Source organism: Amia ocellicauda, chromosome 4 (genome assembly GCF_036373705.1).
Source record: "Amia ocellicauda isolate fAmiCal2 chromosome 4, fAmiCal2.hap1, whole genome shotgun sequence".
In the NCBI taxonomy this organism is placed as follows: domain Eukaryota; kingdom Metazoa; phylum Chordata; class Actinopteri; order Amiiformes; family Amiidae; genus Amia; species Amia ocellicauda.
Genome location: NC_089853.1, coordinates 10,652,867 through 10,680,248, shown reverse-complemented (window position 1 = coordinate 10,680,248; position 27,382 = coordinate 10,652,867). Strand labels below are relative to the sequence as shown.

Sequence of the window (27,382 nt, the reverse complement as noted above, 5' to 3'; positions counted from 1 at the left end):
TTAAGAACTGGTGGCTGGTGCTTCTAGAGGTGGTTGCTTGAAATAATAGTTGCTACACCTAAGATCTAAAGCAGGGTTCTCCAGCTCCACTACTTGTCCATTTGGAACGACTCTGTCAATTATGCAGCAGTAGGGGCCCTGTAGTCTGTTTATTCAAATTTTGTCTCGCATAATAAGAACGATGAGGAAGAAAATGTAAAGCCATGTTTGATATTTCAAAGAGCCTGATGTTAACCATGTATCGCTGCACATTAATGAATGTGATCCAGAACCTGGAAAAGTGCAAACATTTGCACCTATGTTAGGTTTTAGTATAAAGGAGGAGAATCGGGGGAGTCGCTGTTAACAGGAATTCATAAAATGGTCTTCAACCGACCCCAGGGGAGGGGACTTTACCAAGCTAAGTGGAGTACTGGTGTGGTATCTACAGTAAACAACCTTTATGTTAACAATGACAAAAAGGCTAATGAGGTCACTGTATACAGTTAGTTCCACAAATATTTGGACAAGGACACAGTTTAAATCTTTTTGGCTCTATATGCCACCCCAATGAATTTGAAATCAAGATGTGCTTTAAGTGTAGACTTTCGTCTTAAATTTGAGGGTAGTTACATCCAATTTGGGTGAACAGTGTAGGAATTGCACCCATTTTTATATGTGGTCCCCCCAGTTTTAGGGTCTCAAAAGTAATTGGACAAACTAACATAATCATGAATTATATCATGTATGTAAGTTTCAATACTTGGTTGCAAATCCTTTGCAGTCAATGACTGCCTGAAGTCTGGAACCCATAGACATCACCAGATGCTGGGTTTCTTCCCTGGTGATGCTCTGCCAGGCCTGCACTGCAGCTGTCTTTAGTTCCTGCTTGTTCTTGGGGTGTTTTGCCTTCAGTTTTGCCTTGGAAATCAAAACAAACCAATCAGAGAGATGCTCCAAGAACAAGCAGGAACTAAAGAAAGCTGCAGTACAGGCCTGGCAGAGCATCACAAGGGAAGAAACTACAGGCAGTCATTGACTGCAAAGGATTTGCCGCCAAGTATTGAAACTCACAATTTAATTTATGATTGTCAGTTTGTCCAAATACTTTTGAGCCCCTAAAATTGGGGGGACCACATATAAAAATGGGTGTAATTCCTACTGTTCACCCAATGTAGATGTAACTACCCTCATATTAAAGATGAAAGTCTATACTTAAAGAACATATTGATTGTTTCCTTTCTAATCCATTGTGGGGCATACAGAGCCAAAATGATTAAGTGTGTCCTTGTCCAAATATTTATGTACCTAACTATATATACATTTCTTTCTAATGCAAACTGAAGTTGAATGCTAGTATAGGCTGGGGGATTTTGCTCCCTCCATCTTAAGCGCTCATTCAGGTCAGATGCTGAGGCTGTTGGACAGAGCTACAATCACATACCCTACTGGAGGTGCGATTTGCACTGTACCAATGCTCATGCTGAGGTCTGTGAGAGAGGTGAGGATAATTCCCTGAAGTGCATCCCCAGAGCCTTTGCAGTGTTTTGGTTGCAGCTGCACTGAATATGCAATTTAATACAGCTATACTGTTCAGTACCTATAATGGTCCAAACACTATTGCACTAAAATATTTTATGAAAGATTTTAAGGTGGTAATATATATAATTGTTTTTCAAAATTGTGAAGAAAAAAAAAAGCAGAGCACCTACTTATTTTTATATACATATGTTATACACCCCAAATGTTTAAAGTGAATACTTGACTGCATTGTCATTTCTCATGCCTATTAAATGTGTAAGGGAAGTAAATGGGGAAATGAACATGTATGAAGTGGAGTCTGAAAATGTTCCAATGGTGAAAGGTTGCAGCACTGAGTACCTGTAGGCTGTATGATCAACAGTATGTTATTCTACTACATTTGTGATCAGTCTGTACCCCCAACTGAGCTAAAGCTTACCCATCATGCTTCACTATGTAACTTTAAGTGGGTCATCTGTAATATAACCCATTCCATGTCCAGGGCCTTGTCCTCTTCTGTAGTGAGTAGTGTGAATGTGCTGAGAGTCATGGGGACTGTCAGATGTGTCCAGTTAAGCAAATAATTTAATCAAATCTATTTAAAAAATGGCCTGAATGCTCCTGATCTAAAAGCATCTTCAGTCACACTGATCCCTCTGACTGACGCAAGCCAAAAGATTAATCCAAAGCCAGAAGGGGCATTGTTTTTCTTGTACACAGTCAGACTGGCTTTGGTAGGTCAGCCAACATTTGTATTTTTTTTGTAAATGTTTTTTTTTTTTTATGAAAGCCAGATGAAAGTGCTTTTCATCACAACAGAGCATGTTTATGTATAAAGACTGGATGTCATAAACCGTGGAATGTACTCGTCTGCTTCTGATACCTTGCGGTCATAGGTCTTCTAAATGTTCTGTTTGTTTGAATGCTTCTCCTTCGGCAAATTATTCTTTGATTTGTATTAGTGTGTGATTTTTTTTTATTTTTTCCCGTCTGGGGTTCTGAAATGTACACAAAGTTGGTTTACCTCAAAGACAGGGGCATTATAGAGCAGTTCATATATCAGAGTTTCAATAGTTTTCTTTGGTTAAGTGCTCCTCATGTCTCTTAAATACGGATGTATCGAAAATACTGACATCTATTTAAGAGTAAGGATGATCCTCCTCTATAACCATTAAAGCTGGTAAATGTATTTTTTGAGATGCTTTTTGAATGGATGATTTGAGTTTGAAGGCTGAGGCAGGACACAAATGCTGCCACCAACAACACGAAAGACTACACACTTCACATTCTGATAGCTGCACTGCTGGAATCAGGACTCGGAATAGGATGACAGCCACCATACAACTGCTACTGGAGTGTGTCCAGTAGAAAAGTCCATATGTATTATGGAGTATTGGAGCACAGATGCCATTTTAAAATTAGTCTCATCAAACTGTATTTGTCCAGTTATCCCCACAATATTTAAATGCCAGTGAAATAAATAGCAAATCACTGCAACAGTGTCTACTCCAGTCCTTACGTGTTTTATGAGGCTCTGTGTTTGTCTGCCAAGATTGCATACAGATCTATCTTTGTGGATCACTCTGAGAAGTAAATGGTCCTCCTCTTGACCTCCACCGCCAACATCTGCTGCATCTTATAGTCTGTAATTGAAATTAATTTTAGTTTTTCAAATATGAGTGTTCTTATTTACAATGTTCAAGCCATTTGAAGTTTCAGTGGTGGACCATTTTCCTTCTCCATCAGCATTACCGATGTCAGAAATGCACGTGGAATAATATGGAAATTGTTCTCAACCCCTGGATTCAGCAGTTAAATCAACAACTAAATGAAAGCCCTATGCTTTAGATATCTGTTCAAAATCCAGGGTGGGGGAGCGTGACAGATCACAAACACTTGAGGCTTTATTGCTCCTGAACTAGTGTGGGGACTGGATAAACCAAAATTGTTCATTTTAAAAGGTAATGGGTGATACTGATATAAATAAAATTCTTATAGTAGCAGTTCTATAAAATTAAGACACAAAATCTCAAGGTCTTTTCAGGTGTTTCTGTCACAATTTGTTAATAGAAACTTTTATTTTTATGAAAAATTACTTTATAAAATTCAAGTTAATATACCCCCCCCCAAAAAAAAAAAAAACAGTGTAAAGACCAGAATAAAGAATGGGTGCAAAATGCCAGTTGAAATAGGTTTGGTACCAGCTGGTGTAAATCAGACTTGCTCTGGCATTTACCCGATAACCGGAATCAGATGTTGAAGTTGAGTGTCTGATTCAGACCTAGCAAAAGAAAATGGAAAACTTTACAGTACTCTGTCCTAGTGCCTGGGGCATGACTTAATTTTTAATTTATTTATTTTTCCTGTTCCATAATATGACTTATCCTCTGGACATTCGGTTTGAATTAAATACGGTAATAATAATGTTAGCCAAGAAATAAGACTTTTAGTTAGGACCACCAACTTCGTGCTCCTTTTGTACACCTTTATAGGGATAGCAGATGCAACTCCCTACATGGGTTTTCCTTCAGCTTTGTTCAGTGGACCCTCAGGCCATTGATGAATTTACTTCCATTTCAATTTGAATCATCTGAAAGTTGCCATGCTTGTATTGGCATATTCTATCCCAAACTTGCCATCCTTCAGCCTCTGTGAAGTTAAGCAGCTCTATGTCTGGCAGCATTAATACATTGAAATCATCACTGTAATTTTCCTGATGCAAAGAAAGTTCCCAAACATGCCTGTTCCACATCCATTCCCATAGTAAGAGGTATGGCATGGAGACGCAGAGAATTTCAGCTCTTTGGCCTACAACAAAGAATGCTTAAAATACAATAAAAAACCAGCACACAGTCTTAACTCCAACCTCAGCACAGACATCAAAACTGTAAGGCAAATCTGGAAAGGAAACGACACACTGTTGCAAGGAGCCAGGCACAATGGAAAAAGATAGAGTGGCATGTTGCAGCTGTTAAGACATTAGCATCCTACAAGAAACAGTTAGATCAGGTCCTTGGAGCCATCGGACATTTACCAATCGGATAGGCATTGCACGTCTCTGATCTACACCTTTCATCTGCTGTGACAGTGTTGGGGCCGAGCCCATTGGCCTCGTGTAAGTTCAGTTAATAGGTCTGCTGGTGCTGTCCTAGCTGGGAGGGGCACAGCTGAGTTCAGAGGAGCCCTGCAGCGATATCAGGACCACGCCGTCAGGAGACTCTCCAATATGGGGCTCACTGACAAAATGCCGCTGCCCCATGGTACTGTCCTCCACCATCCCAGAGTGCATCATGGTGGCAACAGTGAGCAGCTGCAGGTCAGAATGCGCATTGGCTACAGTGTGGCGTCGGACCCCGCCCACCTTCTCCAGGTATGCCTCGCCTTCCTGCTCCACAAGGGGTGCCAGAGATGAATCCGGAGCATGCTGGGTAACCATAATCTCCGGCCCATAATGCAGTGAGCGCATAGCTTTTGATCGGGATGCCCGTCCACCTGCAGCATAAGCCAAAATGACAGTCAGTACTGGAGTATTTTTAGCCAAGACACATACACTCACTAACTGACACAGATGGTCCTTTATACAGGGGACTGGTGAAATTAAAGAAACATTAAGTCATTCACACTAGAAGATACATATAGCTGCCCGTACATATTTACAGTCAACATTGAAACTTCAGCAATAAAATCAATTTCAGAGAAACCTCTAGAATTTAGGCATTAAGATCCAGCAGCTGCTGTAAGTAACTGGAATATGACAGGGCTTACTTAGAAAGCAAGAGGTTTTGTTTTTGTCCAGGAAGTTTCCCAGGTATGGAGACACCATGACTTCAACGAGCTTCTCCAGTTGGTAGTACTCTTCACTGGGGCCGCTGGGCTCATGAATTCCCTGAAAGAGAGCATAACATTATAAGACATCAGGAAGGTTTACAAAACAGGAGGTTGTTTGATCAGTCCTGCACGTGTCATAGCAAGTAACTTAACACCAAATATCTATAGAAAGGCAAGAGAGACCTGCACACATTAGGGGTTGCAATACTGGCACATAAACAATAGGGGAAACTTAAAAATAAGCTAGATTTGAAAATCCTTCATAAATGCGATAGAACAGGAAAGCAATCCATCACACCTGTATTACGTAATGTTTGCAGATTCGGAAATCAAATCAACTTGGCCATGTTTTCTTTCTTCGGCTCTTAAGACTACGCATTAATTAAATCAATTATTTATCATTATTATGTAACCTGCATTTGTTTTGTTGTAAAGGAGACTCAGGGCTGGATACAGACTTGGAACCTATTCAAAGATAGGGGAGATTTAGGTAGACCACATTTTATTTTGGCCAAAAGACTTTATTTTTAGCGAATACCTGCAGTGGCAGTGACCAGTTCAGGGTCGGTTTTGCATAATGGGCCACTCACCTGCAGGACGAGCAGCATCTGGGTGATGGCAGGAGGGGTCTGGGCATCTAGCCCGGGGAGCAGCTCTCCCAAGGGCAGTTTCAGGAGGACCAAGTCTCTGAAACCCAGCAGAGCCATCTGTCTGACCGTCAGCTCCTGACCCTGAGCCACAGCAGCCACAGAGAGGGACAGATAAGAGAGTCTGAGAGCAGGACGGATTGGAGGCAGCCTCGGAGCAAACAGCTGGCATATGGGGGGCAGCAGGCTGTAAAAGCAAAAGCTCTGAGTCCTGGAAGGTCGATTCTCACAACTTTGCAAACTGTAAATCGAGGCCCCTGGAAAAAAACATGTTCTTTTCGCTGGGTATCAGTGAAATAGGGGTGTAAAATAGAATTTGCACAAACTAGGAGTGAGAACAGATACAGATTTAGGGTAACAATTTAAAGATCTAATTGATAAGTCAAGATATTTCAATGATGGTAAGCAGGTAACAGACATCACAAAGGGACTGTCTAAAAACCAGGAGAGAACATACTTCTCCTGTATTCAAATTCACAAACATAGGCTCACTTTCCTAGCCCTGTACATTTGAAAAAAAAAACATTTCTGGAAAGTGTGCTGTCAAAATTATGTTTGATTGCTGGCCCTTTAGGATGTGCTTCTCGATATGTATAACAAAGGGATTCTCTAGTCTGACTTGGAAGACAGGATGACTGGGGAATGTGAAATGTCTGGGGTCACAGGTAGCAGCAGCAGTGTGTGTATAGGAATCTGGATTGAATGCAGGAGCATGAATCACATTTGGAAAATGAAGAGCAAAAGCATTAAAGCCAATAAACATAAAATGAAAAGAAAAGAACTAGACATTGTGCCTTTTCATCATCATTACATATTCTTGAAGAACTGTTCAGGGATTATTAAGGGAGGGAGGAACATTAAATCCACTCCAGCTGAATGTCGTCAGTGGCTGCTGGCTTACTTGGACTGGGTAGAAGATGGCCTGCAGTGTGGGGAGGATCTCTGTGAAGAAGCGGTCCCACATTTCAGACAGAATCAGCAGCTGACTGTCACCTGGGAGATCATGGAAAATGCGATCATTTTTATCCCGTTAGATCGTAATAACAACACTGCACCTAGTCAGTCCTGTTCGTAATTTACAATTGATCTTATGGCCAAAACAACGGCTCCAGAACAGTCAGGGAGGCTGTCACAAGTTACACAGGCATGTAAAACTGCACATATTCAATCTGAAATGCATTAAAAATGGCTATGGTGGCGACAGATGGAAATTACAGTGAAGCTTCCTGTTAATATAACTCATGTCTGTGTCATACAGTGTCATTCGCTAGTGGCCTTTTGCCCTTCTTGATTTTTTTTTACTCGTCCCATTAATTTACAGACAGGAGGAGAGAGCATGTGTCCTCCTCTGTATGAAGCTTCTGAGGTTGAGCTGAGCCAGCGTGGTATCTAAAGCACGCCTGGCAACACCGCCCCTGGAGTGTCCTGTGTGTTCATTAACAGACTGCCAAAGGATGATTTCATTTAAGAGACCTGAAATATGTGAAAGACAATGTTTTGAAATGTAAGATTTTCTAAGGAGCATGGGGGGGGGGGCGAGATCACACCATATTTAGCCCTTTAACTAGGTCAGATCGACTGTGACAGACAATGGATTAGAGTCTGTTCATTTCTATTTTTTTAAAGAAGAAAAAGTTGAATAGTAACTGTCGTCTTGCTGGTGCGGGACAGAAGTTTTCTCTTTAGAAAATCTCAACCCAAATGACAAATTTTGAATATATATATATATATATATATATATATATATATATATATATATATATATATATCCTAAGCCACAGAGTTCATTTCAGTAATGTAGCAGGTTAATTTGAGTTTATATTTTATTTATTGTTTCAGTCACTATGAGCATCCGTCAAGTGTTAGATTCACTTCAGGACATTTGACATGAGTGTAGTCTCACAGCACATTTGTAAATAAAGTCCACAGAAAGGAATTTGATGGCCTTTACTCTTGCCACCAGTAAAGCAGATCAAGTATATTGGCAGAAGGCCTACCTTCATACAGCTGGATCTTCTCTGTGATGTGCACCAGCCCTTTGTTGAGGAGCTGATTCTACAAATCAAAACATGCTTAACTTTCAGCTTTCCACAAGCGCTCTGCGTGTATCAATGCTTTGTACACCAAGTCTTGTTGCACAAACGGCAAGTATGCAATGTTTAGAATTCCTAATTGGGGATCTATCACTTCTCTGATTAAGATATCATATGGCTCAATGTCCATTTTAATATTGGAAAACTGTAAAGGAATAAAACAGAAACAAGAAAAACAAATAATAAAACAATTTGCAGAAAGGGGAGGGAAAAAATATGGCTGGCCAATTGGATAGGTTTAAACATTTATCTTAATTTTCTTATACATTACGTTGCTTCCTCATTTTCATGTCACATGATAGTTAGAAGATCCTTTCCCAGCTAAGGAGTGGGTTGCCCAAACAAGGAGGGATCAAGAAAGAACAAGTACATCCAAGATTATGTTGTAAGAGCAGACACGTGCACCTTCCAAGACAACTTGACGAGACACCTTGGATTAATTGTTTGGCTTTTGTGTTTTGTCTAAAAACTAAGAGAGGACCATTCTTCTCCTGAATTAAAACTACAGGCTCACTTCCCTAGGCCTGTACTTTAGAAATAATCATTTCTAGAAATGTCATTGTCAAAATGATGTTGGATTGCAGGCCTTTTAAGATGTACTTTTCAGCACTGACGATATTCCTGACAAAGTGAATCATATACACAAGGTGAAAATGAAGGTACCACAATTATTTTGACCACCACATTAGTGACCTATTTGAAAAGAGAGTGTAAAGAAAACATTAAATTAAAGGATAAAATAATACCTGGAAATACTCTGTGATGAAAGATCCCAACTCTGTCTTCAGAAGCCACCTATGGAGATATGAAATGACATGTAAACTGACACGGCACTGGAAACATCAGTTTTATCATTACATCCAGAAACAGCTCAACAACATGAATGACTGTTCAGTTCTCTTTGATACGATCATTAAAAAACTCAGGGTGGAATAAATTCGTACAGACCTTACAGAGTTTACAGAGTTTACACAGTTTGGTGTCTGCATTCACACTGATCAGTCAAAAGCAATTTTATGTATAACAAGCTACTCTGAAATAGGAAAAAAAAGTATTTTACCTGATGCTCTCATTCAAGGTGTAAAGTTCGTTGGTCTGTAACCCTCCACCTTGGAACACTTTTATCACTGCTGAATGGACACTACCAAAATAAAGAGATTGCATTCAAGTTTGGACACAGTCTTTTGGGGTGAAAGGAGGCACAATATCATTAGTGAACAACAGTACCAATACATAAAGGAACAGAATGAGTTGTGTTTGTTATTCAGCATCTATGAAGGACTCTGTGAAAACATGCAATTGCCCTCAGCTTTGCTCAAGCTATATTTCTTTTTAATGCCAAATTGGTAAATAGAGCAGTATACCAGAATACTTAGATGGTTTTCTTCTGCTCTCATTACTTATATAGGTTATGGGTACAGTCCTAGGCTGTGCCACTAATGCCATGCCAAATTGTAATATAGCAGGGCTCTGCATATTCAATTCCTCACCCAATTCAATATTACTAGGAAAATATGGATATGATAACATTTTGGTTATGTGAATTTAATTCAACTATTAATTTACAACAGCATGCAGGGCAGTTAGGAACAGATTGAGCGAGCGATTTATAAAGCTGATACACATTTGGTTCAGTTCTCCAGTTTGGGGACTGGGAAAGAGGGCACCGGGAATGTGGTAATCAGGTTAAAACACACTTGGCATGTAAGATTATCAGCCACAGGTCTTTGTCCTGTGATACAATGCACTTCCAGCACTCGATTTCCCTTTGTATGAAACAATAACTTTTCTATACATTTCTGTATACTTTGTACTCCATCAGATCTATATGTTTCATAACACTGATCACAATGACAACCAGAAAACTGAAATGCCAAATATCCTGCGAAAGAAAACTCGGGGATGATATTAAGAAACATGGAAAAACTAGAATTGTACTCTTGAACTCACATATAAAACAATTGTTTTTGGCACATACATGGAAGTGTGGGTACTAATCCAGTTTTACTTTGGACTTTTTTTTTTTTTTACACAGCACCTAATGAGCTTTTGCATGTGCCTGGGATTCCTTCCCATCTTCATTCAGAATAATTTCCCCAGGAGATAAGAGCCTCCCTGACTGTTCTGGAGCACTGACCAGGTCTGGGAAGGAAGGAGTTAACAGTGTGTGCCACAGTCTGATCATTTTCCTGCCCCCATTCACTCACCCACCCAGCCAACCCCACAACAAACCAGAGAACATCCTGCCCAGTACAGATGCCTTTCCCACAAAGTCAGAAGTGCAGAGTGAGAATGTGTCTGACACATTTCCATCCGGAAAGGGAAGATGTCAGTGTTATGAAAACAGCTGGTTCAACAAAATTCCCTGCTTACATGTTTCTGCCCAAACATTATTTATCTGATTGTCTGATGGCAAACCCTTTTGTTGGCGAGGCACTGTAGCGCCTGTCTTAGGAGTTTTGTCTTTACATTATTTTTGTTTTGTTGTAAACTATGTACTTGTGGTTTGCTTCTTACAACATTACAGCCCTGCCTAGGTTAGCATTTCAGTGAAAACAGGTTCTCAGAAGTCATCCTGAAACTGGAGGAAATGACAAATGTTTTAGCAGTAATATCAGCAAACAAAATTACCAACGGTCTGAGACACTGAAGTACTTGCCAAGATGTTACGTTTATCAAACTTGTTTTATTTTTATTTTTTATTACTATTAAGAAAGTGTTAACGACCTGACTTCAGAGCTAAAGTTAGGGCTGGTGGCAGTGCAATCTCCTTAAAATGTTCACACTTACCATAAGCATTTCTGTATCAACATGCCTATTAAAAGAAAAATGGCCTTCATTGTCCAATTATTTTCTGCCAGCTTTGGATAATATTTCAGAACACAGGCCAAGATCAAACAGCTCAAATATTCATGGCAATTGACACATTAAGATGGAGGAAAGTGACTGGGTATATAGCTAGTGTGTCTGGATGAATACACGATGGGGGGGATGGGGGACAATTTGGAATGCAAAAATACATACATTTGTATGACATCACCCTCAAAGATTTTATTTCATGACCTCATTTGTTTGGTTTGCAAAATGAATGGAGGCTAAACCATTGCTTATCTGCAGACTGATATCTTGCTGAGCACAGCTACCAGGAGAATGGAGAAAGCAGAACAGTATGTAAAGGCAGCCAGCGCCCTGTTGGAAGTTGCAGGCAAATTTGGCAAATCCAGAAGTGAAAAAAACAGAAAAGAAAAAAAGAGGTTTGAGTGTAACACCAACTCCTGTATCAGTGCACACTCTACATTCAGGAATTGTAACATGTAAACTATTTACACTATGGTTTAAATTGTGAAAATATTTAACATTTTCCACTCATTTGGAAATACAGTTATTCAGCTTCATTTGAGAGATAATTAAATACTCTACACAACAGATAGAAGCAACACATAATCCACACAAATGCCTAGGGAAAAAAGGGGGGCATTTAATTTAGACTATTATTATTATTATTATTATTATTATTATTATTATTATTATATCCATATTTATAAGAAAAACAGAGCAATTGATGAGGGGTGTATTTGTTTTCTGATAAATCATTATCAGGCTATTTGTAAATTTACAATGTTGATGACGTCCCTTCACAGATAAGCATTGCCTTTTTCCATTTACTCAGGATATCTTAATGAGTCAAAAGCCAAAAGCCAAAATTGCAAATAGCACCTCCACTGGGATGTTTCTATTTTCATTCGAGAATGGTATAAAATGGAAACATTTTGCCTGTGGAATACACAGCATTATGGCCAATTCTCCAAGTCACTTTGAATATGATCGGTCAAATATCAGATGTCTTTAGACGAGAGAAAAAAAAAAAAAAAGCAACTGCATTTGTTTTACATCCTGGAGCTGTTTTTCAATGATTCATTAATCTGTCATTCTTATCCACACTGGTTAAAATCAGCTTGAAGTAGGAGACAGATTACATCACTTCCAACTCCTACAGGCTATTGCAATTACTCATCCAACCACCCTCCACCTGCAGTGAAAATGAATATTAAGTGGGTTTGGATGAGTCCTGTAGGCCTTGTTGTTAATTACACTTATTATAATATTCTATTCAGGGCTGAGTAATATCAGAAAAGAAAGCTTTATCTCGGTTCATTGCTGTGCACTATTACTGGGTTTCCTTGGGTGTGAATGTGCATTTGCCTGTATGGCAACACATGGGCTCAATGTAATTCATCCAGTTCATCCACTGTGAGTATCACTACATCACAGCTGTTGATTTTATTCCTGAACAAAGGGGACTTCTTTTGAAGTGATATCCATGGCTTGCAAGATTCAGTTAGATGTAAATCAGTGATGGTGACAATCGCAGCCCATCCTGTTGAGACTGCACAACTGCACAGCATTATAAATCAGCAAATATGCCTCACAATATTAAGAAGTAGACCAGAACATAGAATGTGAAACCTTTTCATCAGTGTTAGTGAATGCATTTCAAGTTTCCTCTAATAGTGGCCTTAACCTTGAAAACAATTCAAAAGTCTACTCAGTGTACACTATTTTGAAAAGAGATGGCAATGCAGTTGGGTCACATCAGGGAAGATAAAACAGGAGTATGCCAATCGGGCCTAAAACAGTTTGCCAGGAGAGGTTACAACTGTGCAGAAACAACAAGGTGTAATATGAAGGGTGAAGTATCCTGCTGGAAACTTAACAATTACACATATGTATAGGCCAAAAGATTCCTAGATTTATTATAAATGTGTTTTTATGAAACATCCATGAAAGGTTACAGAATGCCAATGGTTTATTCTATATAACTGATATTCATGATTATAGGTTTTCTACAGTGTAGGTAACTGTTTATTATAAGTGTAAGAAACTTCTAACGTATTTTGTAAAAATCAAATGGTCAAATGTCTACTTCCAATCTCTGTCCTGTTTTGATTAAAAATATCTTTAAAGAAGCAAAGCAGGATCATTGGCATGTTGTCCGTTTTCTGTGTTCCTACTCATTCTAATTTCAAGATGCACAAAAAGGCACAGTGACTCAATTTGCAAAGGTCACACTGTGGTCTTAGTCAACTATTAACATACTTAAAATACCCCCCCCCCCCAACATAAAAGAAAGTTGCTTAACTTACAGTTAAAGATAAGTGCCAAACATGACATGTGGGTGTAGACTGATTAATCAGATCATGTTTTCTGGATAATTGTGGATCTAAAAATGAAAAGCCCACATGGTATTTTTATAAATATCTCTGTATCTAAAAGTACCATACAATTTTGGAGGGGGCAAAAAATTACAATATTTACTTTTGTTTAATGAGCACTGTTTCATATCACATTTAAAATATATATATATAGATTTAAATCCTCTGAAAGAATCCAGACAGCACTTTCTCCCAGACCTCTGTTTAAATGGGGAAACCAGTCTTCTTGATTAAACCCTTTTGCACAGACACTTACATAGCATTTGTGAGTAAGATTTAATTCACACGTTATGTGCACCATATTGTTTCCATCCATGAGCAAATGTCTTTTTTTGTTGTTGTTGCTGCTGATAAAGACATTCATAACATCAAACATTTCTACACTCCCAAGCAAGCCTGAACTTGTCTATTTGCCTGCAACATATTACTAATGATTTTTTTATGTTTTAGTTTATTTCACACAGTGGGGTGTACGTTATATTCTGATTTCATTTTTGGTCAAACCATCTCATTGGGTTAAGGTAGTCCAGTGCCTACAAACAACAACAACAACACAAAACAACAAGTTATGATGAGAGTGGATGGGGAGGGCGGCACGTGTTCCAACCTGTTCCACACTGTGGTGTTGTTAAGCTGGATGGCTTGGGTGCTGGCGTGGAATCGGGGCAAGTCGGTCAGGACTGGCGAGCTCATGAATCGGGGACGAGGCCGGCGGAAGGAGCCCATCTTCAGTGTGAGCACCCAGAGCAGGGATACGGAGCTGCACGGAGACACGTAGAGTGGAGGGCAGGCCAAGGAGTGCTCCTGCAGACAGAGGACACATCAGAAATCACATGATCCCAGAATTCTGCTTCACAGAATGAACGGTTACACCAGGGGTTCCAACAGTCTGACTCTCAATAATGACTTTTGTCCCTAAATATGAATTATTGCTTATTTTAACAATCAAATCAATCATATGATATCTTTATTGTCTGCAAGGAACTTCATTTGTGTGAATGATGCAATACATACATATCACATAACACAAGTGTCTTCAACACAAAAATGAACATAAACAGATCACATCTTTATATATATATATATATATAAACGTATAGATAGAGTTATAATGTACACAGTTCAAACTACTCGGTCGATTAAAATAAAAGTGTGTAGCTGGTAAACTTGCTATTGTTTGCTCTTGTACTAAGTATGACTGAAGTCTGAAATTTAACAGCATGCATTTTACACGTGGAAATTGCATTGTGAAATTGTGAACGGGACCATAACTTTATTAATTATCCGAATTTTGCATTAAAACGATATAAATTTAACTGAAGCAGGTTTCCATTCAAATCAGTGTATTTTAATACGAGACCAGCTGATTACTATCCAATCCGAAATGCGATTATATTGAGCTGAGCAGGACAATCACAAATGCCGGCGTTAGAGGTAAAAACTGGGCCGATGCAGCAATGAAGGCGCTGTTTACAACGTGGATGAAGATACAGTTACAACAGAAACCGCACAGAGCAGCGCTGCTGTCTGAGGTAAAACTACACGCGTCACACAGGCTGCTTTCGATGGATATCAATCACTCGCCCGACCAACGTAAAAGGAAAATAAAAATGCAAAGATCAGACTTTAAAAATGACAACTAACGGAGAGGAGTCCAGCGAAAAGGTTGCTCGTTTTTCCGAGGAACTCAAGAAACACTGAGCAGCAGCTGGACTGCAGGAGACACAGCGAAGAGACGGACACTTTGAAGTCCTACTGTAATGTGTACTGTATGAGTGTGTGATACACATTTTCAGATTATAAAACTCGGTAGGCTATTGATAACTAATGCATACGATTACTTGTGATTTAATGTAGGTGTCTTACTAAAGTTGCTTCGCTTTCGGGTGGATTGTATAACAGCACTTTTAAACTTGCAGAACCGAAGATAGACATTTGAAAAGGGAAATATATACATTAGATTCCCATTGAAGCAGCAATTTTTTAAATGGTATTAAAAAGCTTCGGCTGCAAAGGGTTAAGATTACTTTCAAAGAAAATATAGAGCCGATCAATAGCATATATATATATATATATATATATATATATATATATATATATATAAAGTTGTGATTATAAATACATTGCATACACCTGTAATCAGACCTATTGTCCTGCGTAATTGGTTCGTTTGAGCGGATGTGTTTATTCCCGGCATGCATTTCGTTTAGGCCGCCTTTTCGCCCGCATATGTGACGCGCTGATGCGAACGGGGTCGCAGCCTCTGGCCTCAGGGCTTCAGCGGTGAAAGATTGAAGAGGCTCATAAAAATAATGTCAGATCTGGGCCTCAGAGATTAAGTCTTTGGGATCACATGGTTAAGAAAGTGGACCTAGGATGGCATTCACTACTTCTCAAAGTGTTACAGTTATTCCAACCAACAAAACAAAATGGAAAGTTTCTTCTTTCACTCGTAGACTAACGGACTAGTTAATTATTCCACATCACCTGACTGCAGTTAAAATGTTTTAATTTTAGTGAAACGCGTTTATTAACGCGTAATTCATTATCATGTCTCTGCCATTCAGCAGATTCTGCGAAACGGCAAATGGATTAATAATGCAAATTAGACCTTTTAAGGCAGTGATGACAGAACGAAAAGTCAAAAAGTAGGCAGCCCTAATTATAACATTGGCTCACTGCAATAACCATATTGCTAGAACAAGGACAGAAATATAGTGCAAAATTGGCTAAAGGAATATAAGTGTGTGTGTCAGTGATTACACTGCAGACACAGGTGTCCAAACAAGCCAACCTCCCCCCGCCCCATCATTACTGCATAGCAGGTTGAGGAAACACGACCAATGGTTCCAGGTTAACTGTGTAACTGTGTACACTCCAAACAGATTTTCAATTATCCAGACCCAAACCTGTGCTAAAGCTGTAGGGTCTTAGTTATTCACAAAGCAGCACAACCCATGCTATCTTTTTCTCTTGGTCATCGTGTTCCAACAGTGCGGAGTATAGGGATTAGTATAATCGGACCACAGGAAAAAACGCCTTCTTTTAAGAAACAATATTGTCTTCCAACAATTCAGAGCATGATAAATAGTAATTATGCCAGAGGGGGAAACCTATAAAACAGCATTTTTCAATCAATACAATATTCTACCACACTGTTTACTGAAATTATTTACAAACTAAATATCCTTACAGGCATTTTGCATTATATATCCCACTGATCATGCAACAGTGCACACTGGTCAACTCTCTAATCCAATTTACTTAAGAAGGTTTATTTATTTTCTTTCAGGGAAACAAATAAGATTAAACAATTATATGTTCTGACTGGATGTCTTGACGCAAGAACTAAAGAGCTGCATGAGGAATTTCAGTTTCTTGCAACTCTTAACTTACAGTAGCTTACAGTAAAAAATCTGCCAAACCAAATGATATAATTATATTCATGCATATATATATTCATGCAATATCCATCCTTAGCAAAGCAAATCTATTATCCAGATGAATTATTGCTGTTCTCAGCAAGCACAGATAAAATAGTGCAAGGCATTGAGGTGAAAGTGGCTAATTACACATAATTCTAACCCACTGATGAATACCATTTCTTGATCTGAAAAATACAGTGTAATTCTGAAACTACTCACCATGCACTCTAAAGGCAGGTTCTGTTTTGTGGCTTACCGGTTTCCTGTAATACCAAATGAAGCTTAGAGTGGTTTATATATAACCTACAACCCCAGGTTCACAGTAAACTGAACTGAACAAGATCAACACTGGATTGGGCATGAACAAGGAGACCTCCACAGAAATCAAGCAATGCTATCTGGTATGTTTGAAGAGGTTTGCGAACCCCCCAAGGTTGAAACAGATGGATTGATCCAGTTTACTTCACAAAAGTGTAAATCGCAAATTAAATCACCAAAAGACTGGTGGTGGTTGTAGAGAGGGCACAGTTTTGGCAGTGGTTAGTCCTCAGGTTTTAAATACAGTCGTTTGTGAAGACCTTAAGATGCCTATGTGACCATTTCTAATTAAATGTCACCAAATGTTAATGTTGCTGGTAGAGTGAAAAACAACCGCAGAGGCTTCTGCACACATGCATCACTATAACCACCTCAACGCAATCACTATGTTCAGCGCTAACCCACCACACGCCTCACTGCACCTCGGCTCCATGTTCGATAAACAGGAAAAGTCACACTGTAAGCCCGGCTGTCATTGCTGACTCACTGCTTACCACATTGCCAGTTTCTCACACCATCACCCCACCAGGACCCAGCCCTTACTGCTCACAGCTTTATCTCCACTGGGCTTGGACTGGCTCCATCTACACCCACACCCCCCCTTCACACTCCTCCAGCAAGAGTGCACACTAATCAGGCGCAGTAACCCAGAATAACCAACCGCCTTGAAACACAGCAACGTTTGACACTGCTGCTTCCATCCAGGGATACTTGCATTAATCAGCATGATGGGTGAGAAAGGGTTGTGACAAATGTGTTTTGCAGCAACCGTTTGCAATGAAAACTATTTCTAAATGTATATATTAAAGCAGCTGCTGTTTTGATAAAAAATGTTGGACCTTTTTCGATCCATTGCTTGATGAAGCCTCCCCAAGATATCTCCACTTGTGTCTCTTTTGCAGCTCCCACTGGCACAATTTATTATTTTATGTGGTCTTCTTCTAGGTCTTTTTCCTTCTCTTGTGATCCATTCTATTTTGTCTGTTCTTTCTGCAATGTGTCTGGCCCATTGCTATTTTTACATTTTCTCTTTCAAAGATGTCACATACTTTTGTTTATTCTGGGATACATGTTTTATTTTTTCGGTCTCGTTATTCCAAGCATGCATCTTTTCATGCTCCTTTGTGTCGATTCCAGGTTCTGTGTCATTGTATGTGTTTCAGGAATTCAGACAGCCCCAACAGACTTACGTAGTGGAAGGTAAATAAGAGTTTATTTTTGGCCTAGACTTGCATGATTAAGGAAACGATGACCAATTCAATCAATTCAATATGTAGGTTGAAACACAATCATTAACTGAAACAGAAACAGCTGTGTAGGAGGAATAAAACTGGGTGAGGAACAGACAAACTCAGCTAACAAGGAGAGGTTGCTGAAGACAGTTTACTGTCAAAAGTCACACCATGGCAAGACTGAGCACAGCAACAAGACACAAGGTACTTATTCTGCAACAGCAAGGCCTCTCCCAGGCAGACATTTCAAGGCAGACAGGGGTTTCCAGATGTGCTGTCCAAGCTCTTTTGAAGAAGCACAAATAAATGAGCAACGTTGAGGACCGTAGATGCAGTGGTCGGCCAAGGAAACTTACTGCAGCAGATGAAAGACACATCATGCTTACTTCCCTTCACAATCTGAAGATGTCCAGCAGTGCCATCAGCTCAGAATTGGCAGCAGGTGCTCTGAACTGATGAGTCAAAATGTGAAATATTTGGCTGTAGCAGAAGGCAGTTTGTTCGCTGAAGGGCTGGAGAGCGGTACACGAATGAGTGTCTGCAGGCAACAGTGAAGCATGGTGGAGGTTCCTTGCAAGTTTGGGGCTGCATTTCTGCAAATGGAGTTGGTCTCCTCAATGCTGAGAAGTACAGGCCCCAAATTTATTCTGCAGCATGACAATGACCCCAAACATACAGCTAAAGTTATTAAGAACTATCTTCAGCGTAAAGAAGAACAAGGAGTCCTGGAAGTGATGGTATGGCCCCCACAGAGCCCTGATCTCAACATCGAGTCTGTCTGGGATTACATGAAGCAACTGAGGCTGACTAATTCCACAGAAGAACTGTGGTTAGTTCTCTGAGATGTTTGGGCTAACCTACCTGCCGAGTTCCTTCAAAAACTGTGTGCAAGTGTACCTAGAAGAATTGATGCTGTTTTGATGGCAAAGGGTGGTCAAATCAAAAATGGATTTGATGTAGATTTTTCTTCTGTTCACTCACTTTGCATTTAGTTCATTGATAAATATAATCTATTAACATGTCTTTTTGAAAGCATTCTTACTTTACAGCATTTTTGTCCACACCTGCCTAAAACTTTTGCACAGTACTGTACATTGATCAAATACTCTTCTCTATGGGCAAACTGGTAGATTTTCTTTCAGTAGCATGCTGTTTCATCCAAATGCACTCCATCGCAATTTACTCTTCTTTAAATTTATTTCATATGATCTCCAACTGCACTGATTTGTTGTCCAAGGAAGACATAACAAACCTGCTTGATGGATAGATTGAGTCCATGGGCACAATGATCAAAGTGCATTTTTATATTGAGTTAAGTGCTTGTAATTAAATAGAGAGATATATGCAGAGATGAACAATGCATGTAATGTTTTCTAATATCTAATATTTTCTGGATTAGTTGCAGCTTGCACTTGTGATTTCTGGTATTACATGAAGTGGTTTCAATTCATTTGAAGGGGAAAGACTACTGCGCATACAGCATTTGAAGAACGCTGCTAAATGCATCGATCTCAAAACCCAAGGCCGTGCATGGGAACACCATGTATTAAACACACGCACTCGTGCACACACACAAACCGCTAACCATGAATTGCATTAGGTTTGTTTTGATGCTAGCTAGTTCTCTAAATAACTACTTTAATAGGAAGTAAGAACTGTTGTTTTGCTGTACAATAATAAAGTACATAGCACACAAATTACAATAATTTTGAAATGTCTTTCCCATTCTGATTTATTTGATGTTCACACTAATGCTGGATTGGAATTACATTATCTTTGGATATGTTACCACTGCCATCCACCGGAGTCAGTCTTCATGTCTGAAAAGGGTGAAAGAGACAGGTTCTACTGACAGCCATGCAGAGCAAAGGAATGGGATATAATGCCTGAAGATTTCAGCCCAATCTTTAAAGTCTGACCTCATGTGACCTGGCTACCAATTCTGGCCAGACGGAGTGGTCTTATCTGCTAAACTCCCTCACCCCACATCTGGACAAAAGACCAAATTTAAAACTGCCCAACTGATTCTCATCAAATACATCAAAGTTCAGCAGCAAGGGCTTAAAAGTACTTAAGTGCACTCTCCTAGGCACGTGGTCAGTGCTATTCCCCTCCAGTCTTAATTCTCTGACACTAAATATATCCAAATGTGTTCGCAGGATTAAGTGTATACACGTGGAGGCATGCCCAGTACATCCTAAGAAGTGGCCACTCTTGCTGCCAAGGAGAGCCCTATAACTGCAATATTATGTCACCTCTTAAATTTTAGCTTCTGTGTGTACGCACACTGAGCTGCATACACAGTTTCTCTCTGAGATCATAAAGTCCTCGCAAAACGCTTCCACCAACACTGCCCAAAATGGGTCACCCTCCCCACGACTTCACGACTCTGGGAATGCTTTGATCTGGCCCCATGTGCATGTAGATGTCACTACTCTCACACAGAGTGGGCCTGATTTGCAAAGCATTTTCTAATCAGTAGGGCAGTAGGTCTGTTTATTCGATTTACCGTAACATATGTAAAGCTTATCTTCTCATTAAAAAGGATTTGATATTGATTTGAATAAAAATGGCATTTGCATTAAATTTGGTGGTTTCACTCCATAGTAAATCATTTAGATTGAAATTGGGATCAGTAGGTGTTCTGGTTTGGGAGTTATAAGCAACAGAAAGTAACCGATTTTCAATTACTCTTTATGTCTATCCAAATAAAATGTTAAATCGCAAAGACTATAGTGCACCTAATGCTATTCGCTTTTAATTTGCTTCAAATTGGTGCTTTAAAGCAAACAGCTGATGGGGTGCCAAAACCCAAGGAATGGATACACTCGGATTAAATCAAAACCGAGCTTCCATTCACAAATAACCAGCCGGCTACTAAAAGTTTATTTTTGTCTTCAAGAAGCTTCATACTTCTGTCATGAAGGCCTGGCGTTCCATTTTGACATTGGCAGCTGGGAGGGATTTTTTTTTTTAATCCAGGCAATTGTCAATAATTATATAACAGTTCAATGGGAGAGTGTTTGACTAAATTAAACACAAATATAAAGTGGTGACAACAAAATGCTGTTGACAGTCTTTGAAAAGATTTAGTACATCTATATAACAAAAGCTCAGTTTTGGAACAGTGCACTGGCAATGGATAAACAGCCAACTGAGTCAGAGACACAAGCCAACTTGGTCAAGGAGGGATTCTCCCCTAATTATGCTCCAGTCTAGAACTTGCAGGCCTTGGGTTTCAAAAGTTATAATAACACCATACTTTTTTTGCACGCTTACTTATTATTATACAACGGACACTTTTTCAGAACACTGAGCCAATAAGCCTTTTGCATCTTCTTTGCAAAAAATGTAAACAAACTTTTTCCTCTTTCTGTGTCCTGCACAGTGATCCCCAGCCTTTGTCTGCTTTAACCTGGTTGCCAGGCAACACGGAAGAAGTATTTTGTGATCCTTGCTGTTTGGCAGAGAAAATTTAAATAAACAAAGCCGTACTGTGTAGTGCTCATGTGCACCTCCTCTTCCCTCCAAAACTACTGAACAGTTTGGGTTGAAGAAGCATGGATTGGTATCCTATTGCTCCCAGCAAATTGGGTGGCTAATTTCAGAATATCTGGATACCAACATAAGGTGCTTAGATTAATTTCTAAATTACTCTGAACAATCTATGTACACAATTCAAGACACTAGCTCACCACCCCTAAAGTTTTCAGATTTCTATTGTGGACACGAGCTAGTTCTGCTCTGGCTTTAGAGCGCACACAAAAAATGAAAGGATCTGAATGGTAGAGAAATATAGATTACATTTATGTTAAAGGAAAAATTGATGTAGTAACTAAGTACCCACCACTAACAAAATTCAAGACTTCAGCTGGGCCGAAAACTGGTGGAAAATCCCTGGTTCTGGAGGGCTATGGTTCTTAGAGGTTTGCTGGGCTCTCTTCAAATCCCCACCTGCTATCAACCTGGACAAAATGCTGAAGTGGTTCAATTAAGCAAATTGATAGTTTAGATAAGTCAAGTGAGAGCTTAGCTTATAAGACTCTGTAGCCCTCCAGGACCTGGGCTGCTCACTGGTGATATAATACGCTTAATTTGTGATTAATTACAATTGCAGTGTGTCTGAAAGGGACTGTCTGTGACATCGAGGTAAGCTGTAACCCAAGGATTCTGTGTAGTTTGTCTAAACAAGTGCACACCAGTTTACGCAAACCAAAACCAGTCAAACTCTCCCATGATCCCTCACTGCAGCATACAAGCAGCATGCAGTTCTTAAAGTATGCCAGCTCTCTGGCTGATCCCTACAAAGTTCAATCAGGGCTCAGTAGTAGATCTCTCACAGTGCAACACAGAATGGGCACCCTGAATGTGGCATCTGTGCAGGATTATTGGCTGCTTGTGTCCCTTAATGGTCAAGACAATGCAAAAGAGAGGTACAAAAAAGTGAGTGGGCACAAAATGATAGTTTTTTTTTTAGCATCATTTATTTTTATTATTTTGCTGTGCCAAGGCTAGGGATTTTCTTATTGTAAGGTGTGCAGGTTTATTAATAACCATTTTACCACAGGTTTTACAATACATAAGTATCTTAAAGGTAAAACTGAACCTATCCACCCACATAAACATTGGTGTAGCAGGTAGGATATTAAACCTACAACTTCAGTCTGACATTTATTTTCCACACTTGCTTGTGCTAGTAAAATACATTAACATAATTCCAAGCAAATATATGTAGGACCTAAAATAATCTATATTCCTTGACTGAATTGTAAAACATATAAAATGTAACATTAACATACCAGTTGGCAGAAAAAGCAATGATGACCAATTTCTTACTGATGGTTTAATAATCATATCTTAACTAAATAGAATGCAGCACAGGATCAGCACAAAACAGGGCAAATAGGCCATTATTCTGAGGTTAGTGATAGCTCTCTGGTTTCATAAAGGAAAGCGCCACAAAGGTTTCAAAAGTAGAACTGCCCAACAAATGGCACAAAATGAGCCTGTAACAGAGGTTATATAGGGAGATAGCAAAGAATTTGCTGCAGAGCTACACAAAACGTCAAAAGAAATTTAAAACTTTACAAAGCAGTCTGTGTTTTGACAGCAGTAAGCATGCATAGAAATTGCAAAACACAGACAAAATGTACTCTCTTATTATTACAGTGTGCTGCCACATTAAACTGGCAGCCTCAAAAAGTGGAGTTATCCAGTATTCCCACGTCACTATATTCCAATCTGCCTGGGTGTCTGTGCTGGGCCCTTCGAGACGCTGATGCACAACACCAACCTACGAGATACTGCAGTGTTGGAGTCTGCTATGTGTTGTGCACAGTATTTTACCACAGTCCTATGCTTTCTATGTATTATCAGATTCCATTGTTGTCTTGCAAAACTTTTTTCTAGGCAATTTTCCTACCATGCAAATTGATTCATATCTGTTAATCAAATTACAGTGGCTTTTTGTTTTGTAACATTAAACACACTAAAGAATGTTTGAAGACAGATATGTCTCTGGGCACACAAGATTGTAATCAGACACTTCTGCCAATGTAGAACGTGTTAAAACAGTGCTGAAACTTTCTGAGTTTGGGGAAGCATTTGTTTCTCTTTCAACAGACTGTGCCTCTCTTTGAGTATTGTTTAAACAGACAGATTGTTCCTTCTAATTGTACCTTTGAACTCTGCATAATGTTGCATTCCCAAAACCATATGAATTAACTCATAAAAAGTGGAACATGCCATCAGCTTGCATGAAACACTCCATACAAATTTAATTTTACAGCAGCAAAACCTCCAAGAAGTATTAAAATCAGACACTGTCATTTTAGGCATCGTGCCCAGCCAAGTCAATGAAACATTGTGTTTTTTGTTTTTGTGGATGTTAGAACTTCCCATTCTGCTTGGTCCCCTCACTGAATCAACAAAATGACACAAAACCATATTGCTAAGTAACAATCTTAGTCCACTACACTATCATAAAAATATCCTTGCACCAAATCTTGACTAGCTAATGGATTCTGGGTTCATCAGGATTGTCACCAGCTACACGAAGATCCAAGACTAAAACTAAAATGAATGCTGATTCCATTCACATAAGAAAACCATCATTCAATATTCAGTTCAATGTCTTCATACAGGATTCTACATTCTTGCACTGAGGTAAGGGTTGTAGGATCAAGCTATTCAGAAACTGCTGAAGCAGATTCCCTGAGACCCTTTGCAACTGGATGACATGGTCTGATTAATGAGCTACTAGCTACCAAACTAGAAAGACACATTTTGTCTCTATTTGCGACCTTTACTGTGTTCTTCAACAAAAGGAGCAAATGCTTAGTTTAGGTTACCTTTGAGGTCTTACACACACAACTTGTGTTCCTGCAATTCTAATTCTAACTAATTGTAACATTGGGACTAAACATTAAGAGGCCATTGATGGTCTCCACAGGTCCTCTTTGCTTTTCAGTAGCATGGTCTTCAGCAGGTCAATCCGGTGTGAGGTTTTCCGGAAACAGGAGAGCGGTACTATCCTGGGAAAGCACTGCATCAGCTGAGAAATTAAATTAAAGAGACACACACGCAAAACAAGCTGGAAGCGAGCATCACTCGTATGTGCGGTGTTGTCTATCGCACATATGCTTATCTAGATATTCTTAGTTTGACACACATAGGTAGAGCGTGATCCCGCCCCCGCCCTGCGCCCAGTGAAGCGCATGGCATCACTCATCTCCAACGTGTTCAATCTGCTGTCTGTCTGCACAGCAAACGTATCGTACTGGATAAAAACTACTTTTCTTCCTCTTTCTTTGAAGTGTTCGTTAGCCGGATATACAAACATAACACCATGAAATGTCTTTAAAAAAGAAAAGCAAAACGCATGCACTCACGGAATCGGTAAAACTTTGTTGAAAATGCATTACCACATTTCACTAAGAAATAACGTTTCACCCCCGGTGCATAGCCTAGAAGACGTTTATCTGGGTTGCTGTCCAACACACTACAGACCCAACACGTTAAATATGTCCTAATCCGAGAAAACATGTTCTTGTTTCAACTGTTACGGAGGCGATATTTGATACATTGTTGCAAATGAATCATCCATCCCAATAGCAATTTCGAATCGCCAGAAAGGGAAGTTTTGTTTCTTTGTTTCTTTTAAACCGCTCCGCGTTTCAATGATGTAAAAAGTAACGCACACGTTATAGCCCCGTGTAAATCCGTGAGAGGAGGGGGTTTCAATTCTGCCCCCCGTAACGAGTACTTCGCCCATCTAGCAGCATCACTTCTGCAAAACTGAGAACTAAAATTGAACGGAGAGCAATTATGGGCACAGCGGTCTCTTGGTGTGTCCCTTTCAGAAAACCATGCATTAAAATATCTTGAGCTCCCGAATATAAAAATAACAACAAAGTAAACAAGATTAAAACAAAAAACAAAAACACGAAAACTTCAAATGCAAAACGGAATTAAGTACAACTTACCGGCAGTTTTCTTCATAACGTTTCCATACTGGATGTGTTTCTCCTCTCGTAAGAGAGCCGAGCTCTGACCGCAGCCTCAGCCAGTCCCTCGCAGGATCATGCCGGTCGCCGAGATGACTGTCCAAGCAGAGGAAGTTCTCCGAGCACAGCTCTACTCTACCGATGCACCGACGTGTAAAGGAACTGGCAGTTATTCAGCCAGTAATGTCAAATGTGCAAATGTCATCTGATGATTTAAGGTGCTCTTGCGCCTTGAATAACGTTTAATGACTCGCAAAACATAATGCTCCGTCCACTCCAGCCACCCTACCCCCTGCATCTAAACCGTGCTCTCTGTTTCATTATTCATGAGTATTCCCTTTTTAAAGTCTATTTGCGTGATTGCACGTAGACCGAAGCTCACTGATGCTCAAACTGATACTTCCTTGTAGTGATCTGCACCCACTTTGAACTGATTCATTTATTATAACAAATCAAGGTCCGCACGTTGCCTTCAAACAGTGACGCCATCGCGTTAAAATATGCAATCTATACAACCTGCAAGTTGCAGACATAATGTTGGAATCTTATCAAATGTACAATGTGGGATTGTGATTTGAATTTTGTGTGTGTGTGTGTGTGTGTGTGTGAAAGTGCCTAAAAGCGATGTTTGCCGCCAACTGGTCGAATAAATACATACATTAAAAATAATATAAAATAGATCCAAAACAAAAGGTTTTCCTGGTCCAATGCTATTACGACTGGAAGGCCAACTTAATCGCACATGTCATTCCAACAGAAGTTGTCAGAGTGTATGAGATGCACCACCGATTCAAATAGATCCTTCCAACTGCATTTTGGTCATCAACATATAAAATAGGGTGCACTTTACACAGAGGGTAGTGGGTGTGTGGAACAAGCTCTTTAGCAATGTTCTTGAAGACATAGGATCAGGCAAAGCACTATACTGTTTTTGTGCAGTAGTGAGAGATATGGCATTATTGTCAAAGTAATTGACAGGTATTTTGTTTCATGACCAACAACAGTTAAATGGAAACAAGAACCATAGCTTGTCCCTGCTAATAACATAATCAAGAATATTACCTCTCTGACCCTGGGGGTTTTAGTGTTGTAGTGTTTTTGTCAAAATAGAGAAATATCAATCATAACAGAAGAGGTAGCATGCAAAGCCCTATAATCCAAAAGTTTATTACATTTCCCCCTTAATCCCTATGTTGTGAATTTTTCCCACGTGTTTTTTGGTGTTAGCAACCAATGGCAAACACTGCAAGAGTGCTTATGACTTTAAAGTTGAACTGGAAAAAAAAATAATCCTTTGTAATCCATAGTTTTTGAGAAAGTAATTAAACAAGTCTTCAGTGTAAACTGAGAAAGCTACAGAAGGTGGGGGTGAAATTTGGATATGGAAAGCTAAATCTGTCTGTTCCCTATTAGTAGGGCAACTTCATGACCTCATAACCCATGTGAGGCAGGACAGGTTTAAAAATACATTTTAATACAAGCATCAAACCTTTTGCAAAAGTTATAATGAGAAACACAATTAAAATGTAACTATTTTAGGAAATAACAAAACAAATGCACTAACAGAAACCTTTTAAACTGTGAGTGAATGACAAATACCAGAAGAAGCCAGAGAAAACTG

At 39.4% G+C, this 27,382-nt stretch overlaps 1 protein-coding gene across 1 annotated transcript; it reads right to left on the bottom strand.

Annotated features, from left to right (window-relative positions):
* Positions 1-3,534: 3,534 nt before the first annotated feature.
* prr5l (proline rich 5 like) lies at positions 3,535-26,144 on the bottom strand. Its single transcript, XM_066701013.1, has 9 exons — positions 25,741-26,144; positions 13,889-14,085; positions 9,129-9,209; positions 8,815-8,863; positions 7,973-8,030; positions 6,877-6,968; positions 5,919-6,059; positions 5,266-5,386; positions 3,535-4,992 (listed from the first exon to the last, which is right to left on the bottom strand). Exons 2-9 carry the CDS (start codon positions 14,005-14,007, stop codon positions 4,649-4,651), a joined length of 1,005 nt encoding a protein of 334 aa, XP_066557110.1. The 5' UTR covers positions 14,008-14,085; positions 25,741-26,144; the 3' UTR covers positions 3,535-4,648.
* Between the last annotated feature and the right edge of the window lie 1,238 nt (positions 26,145-27,382).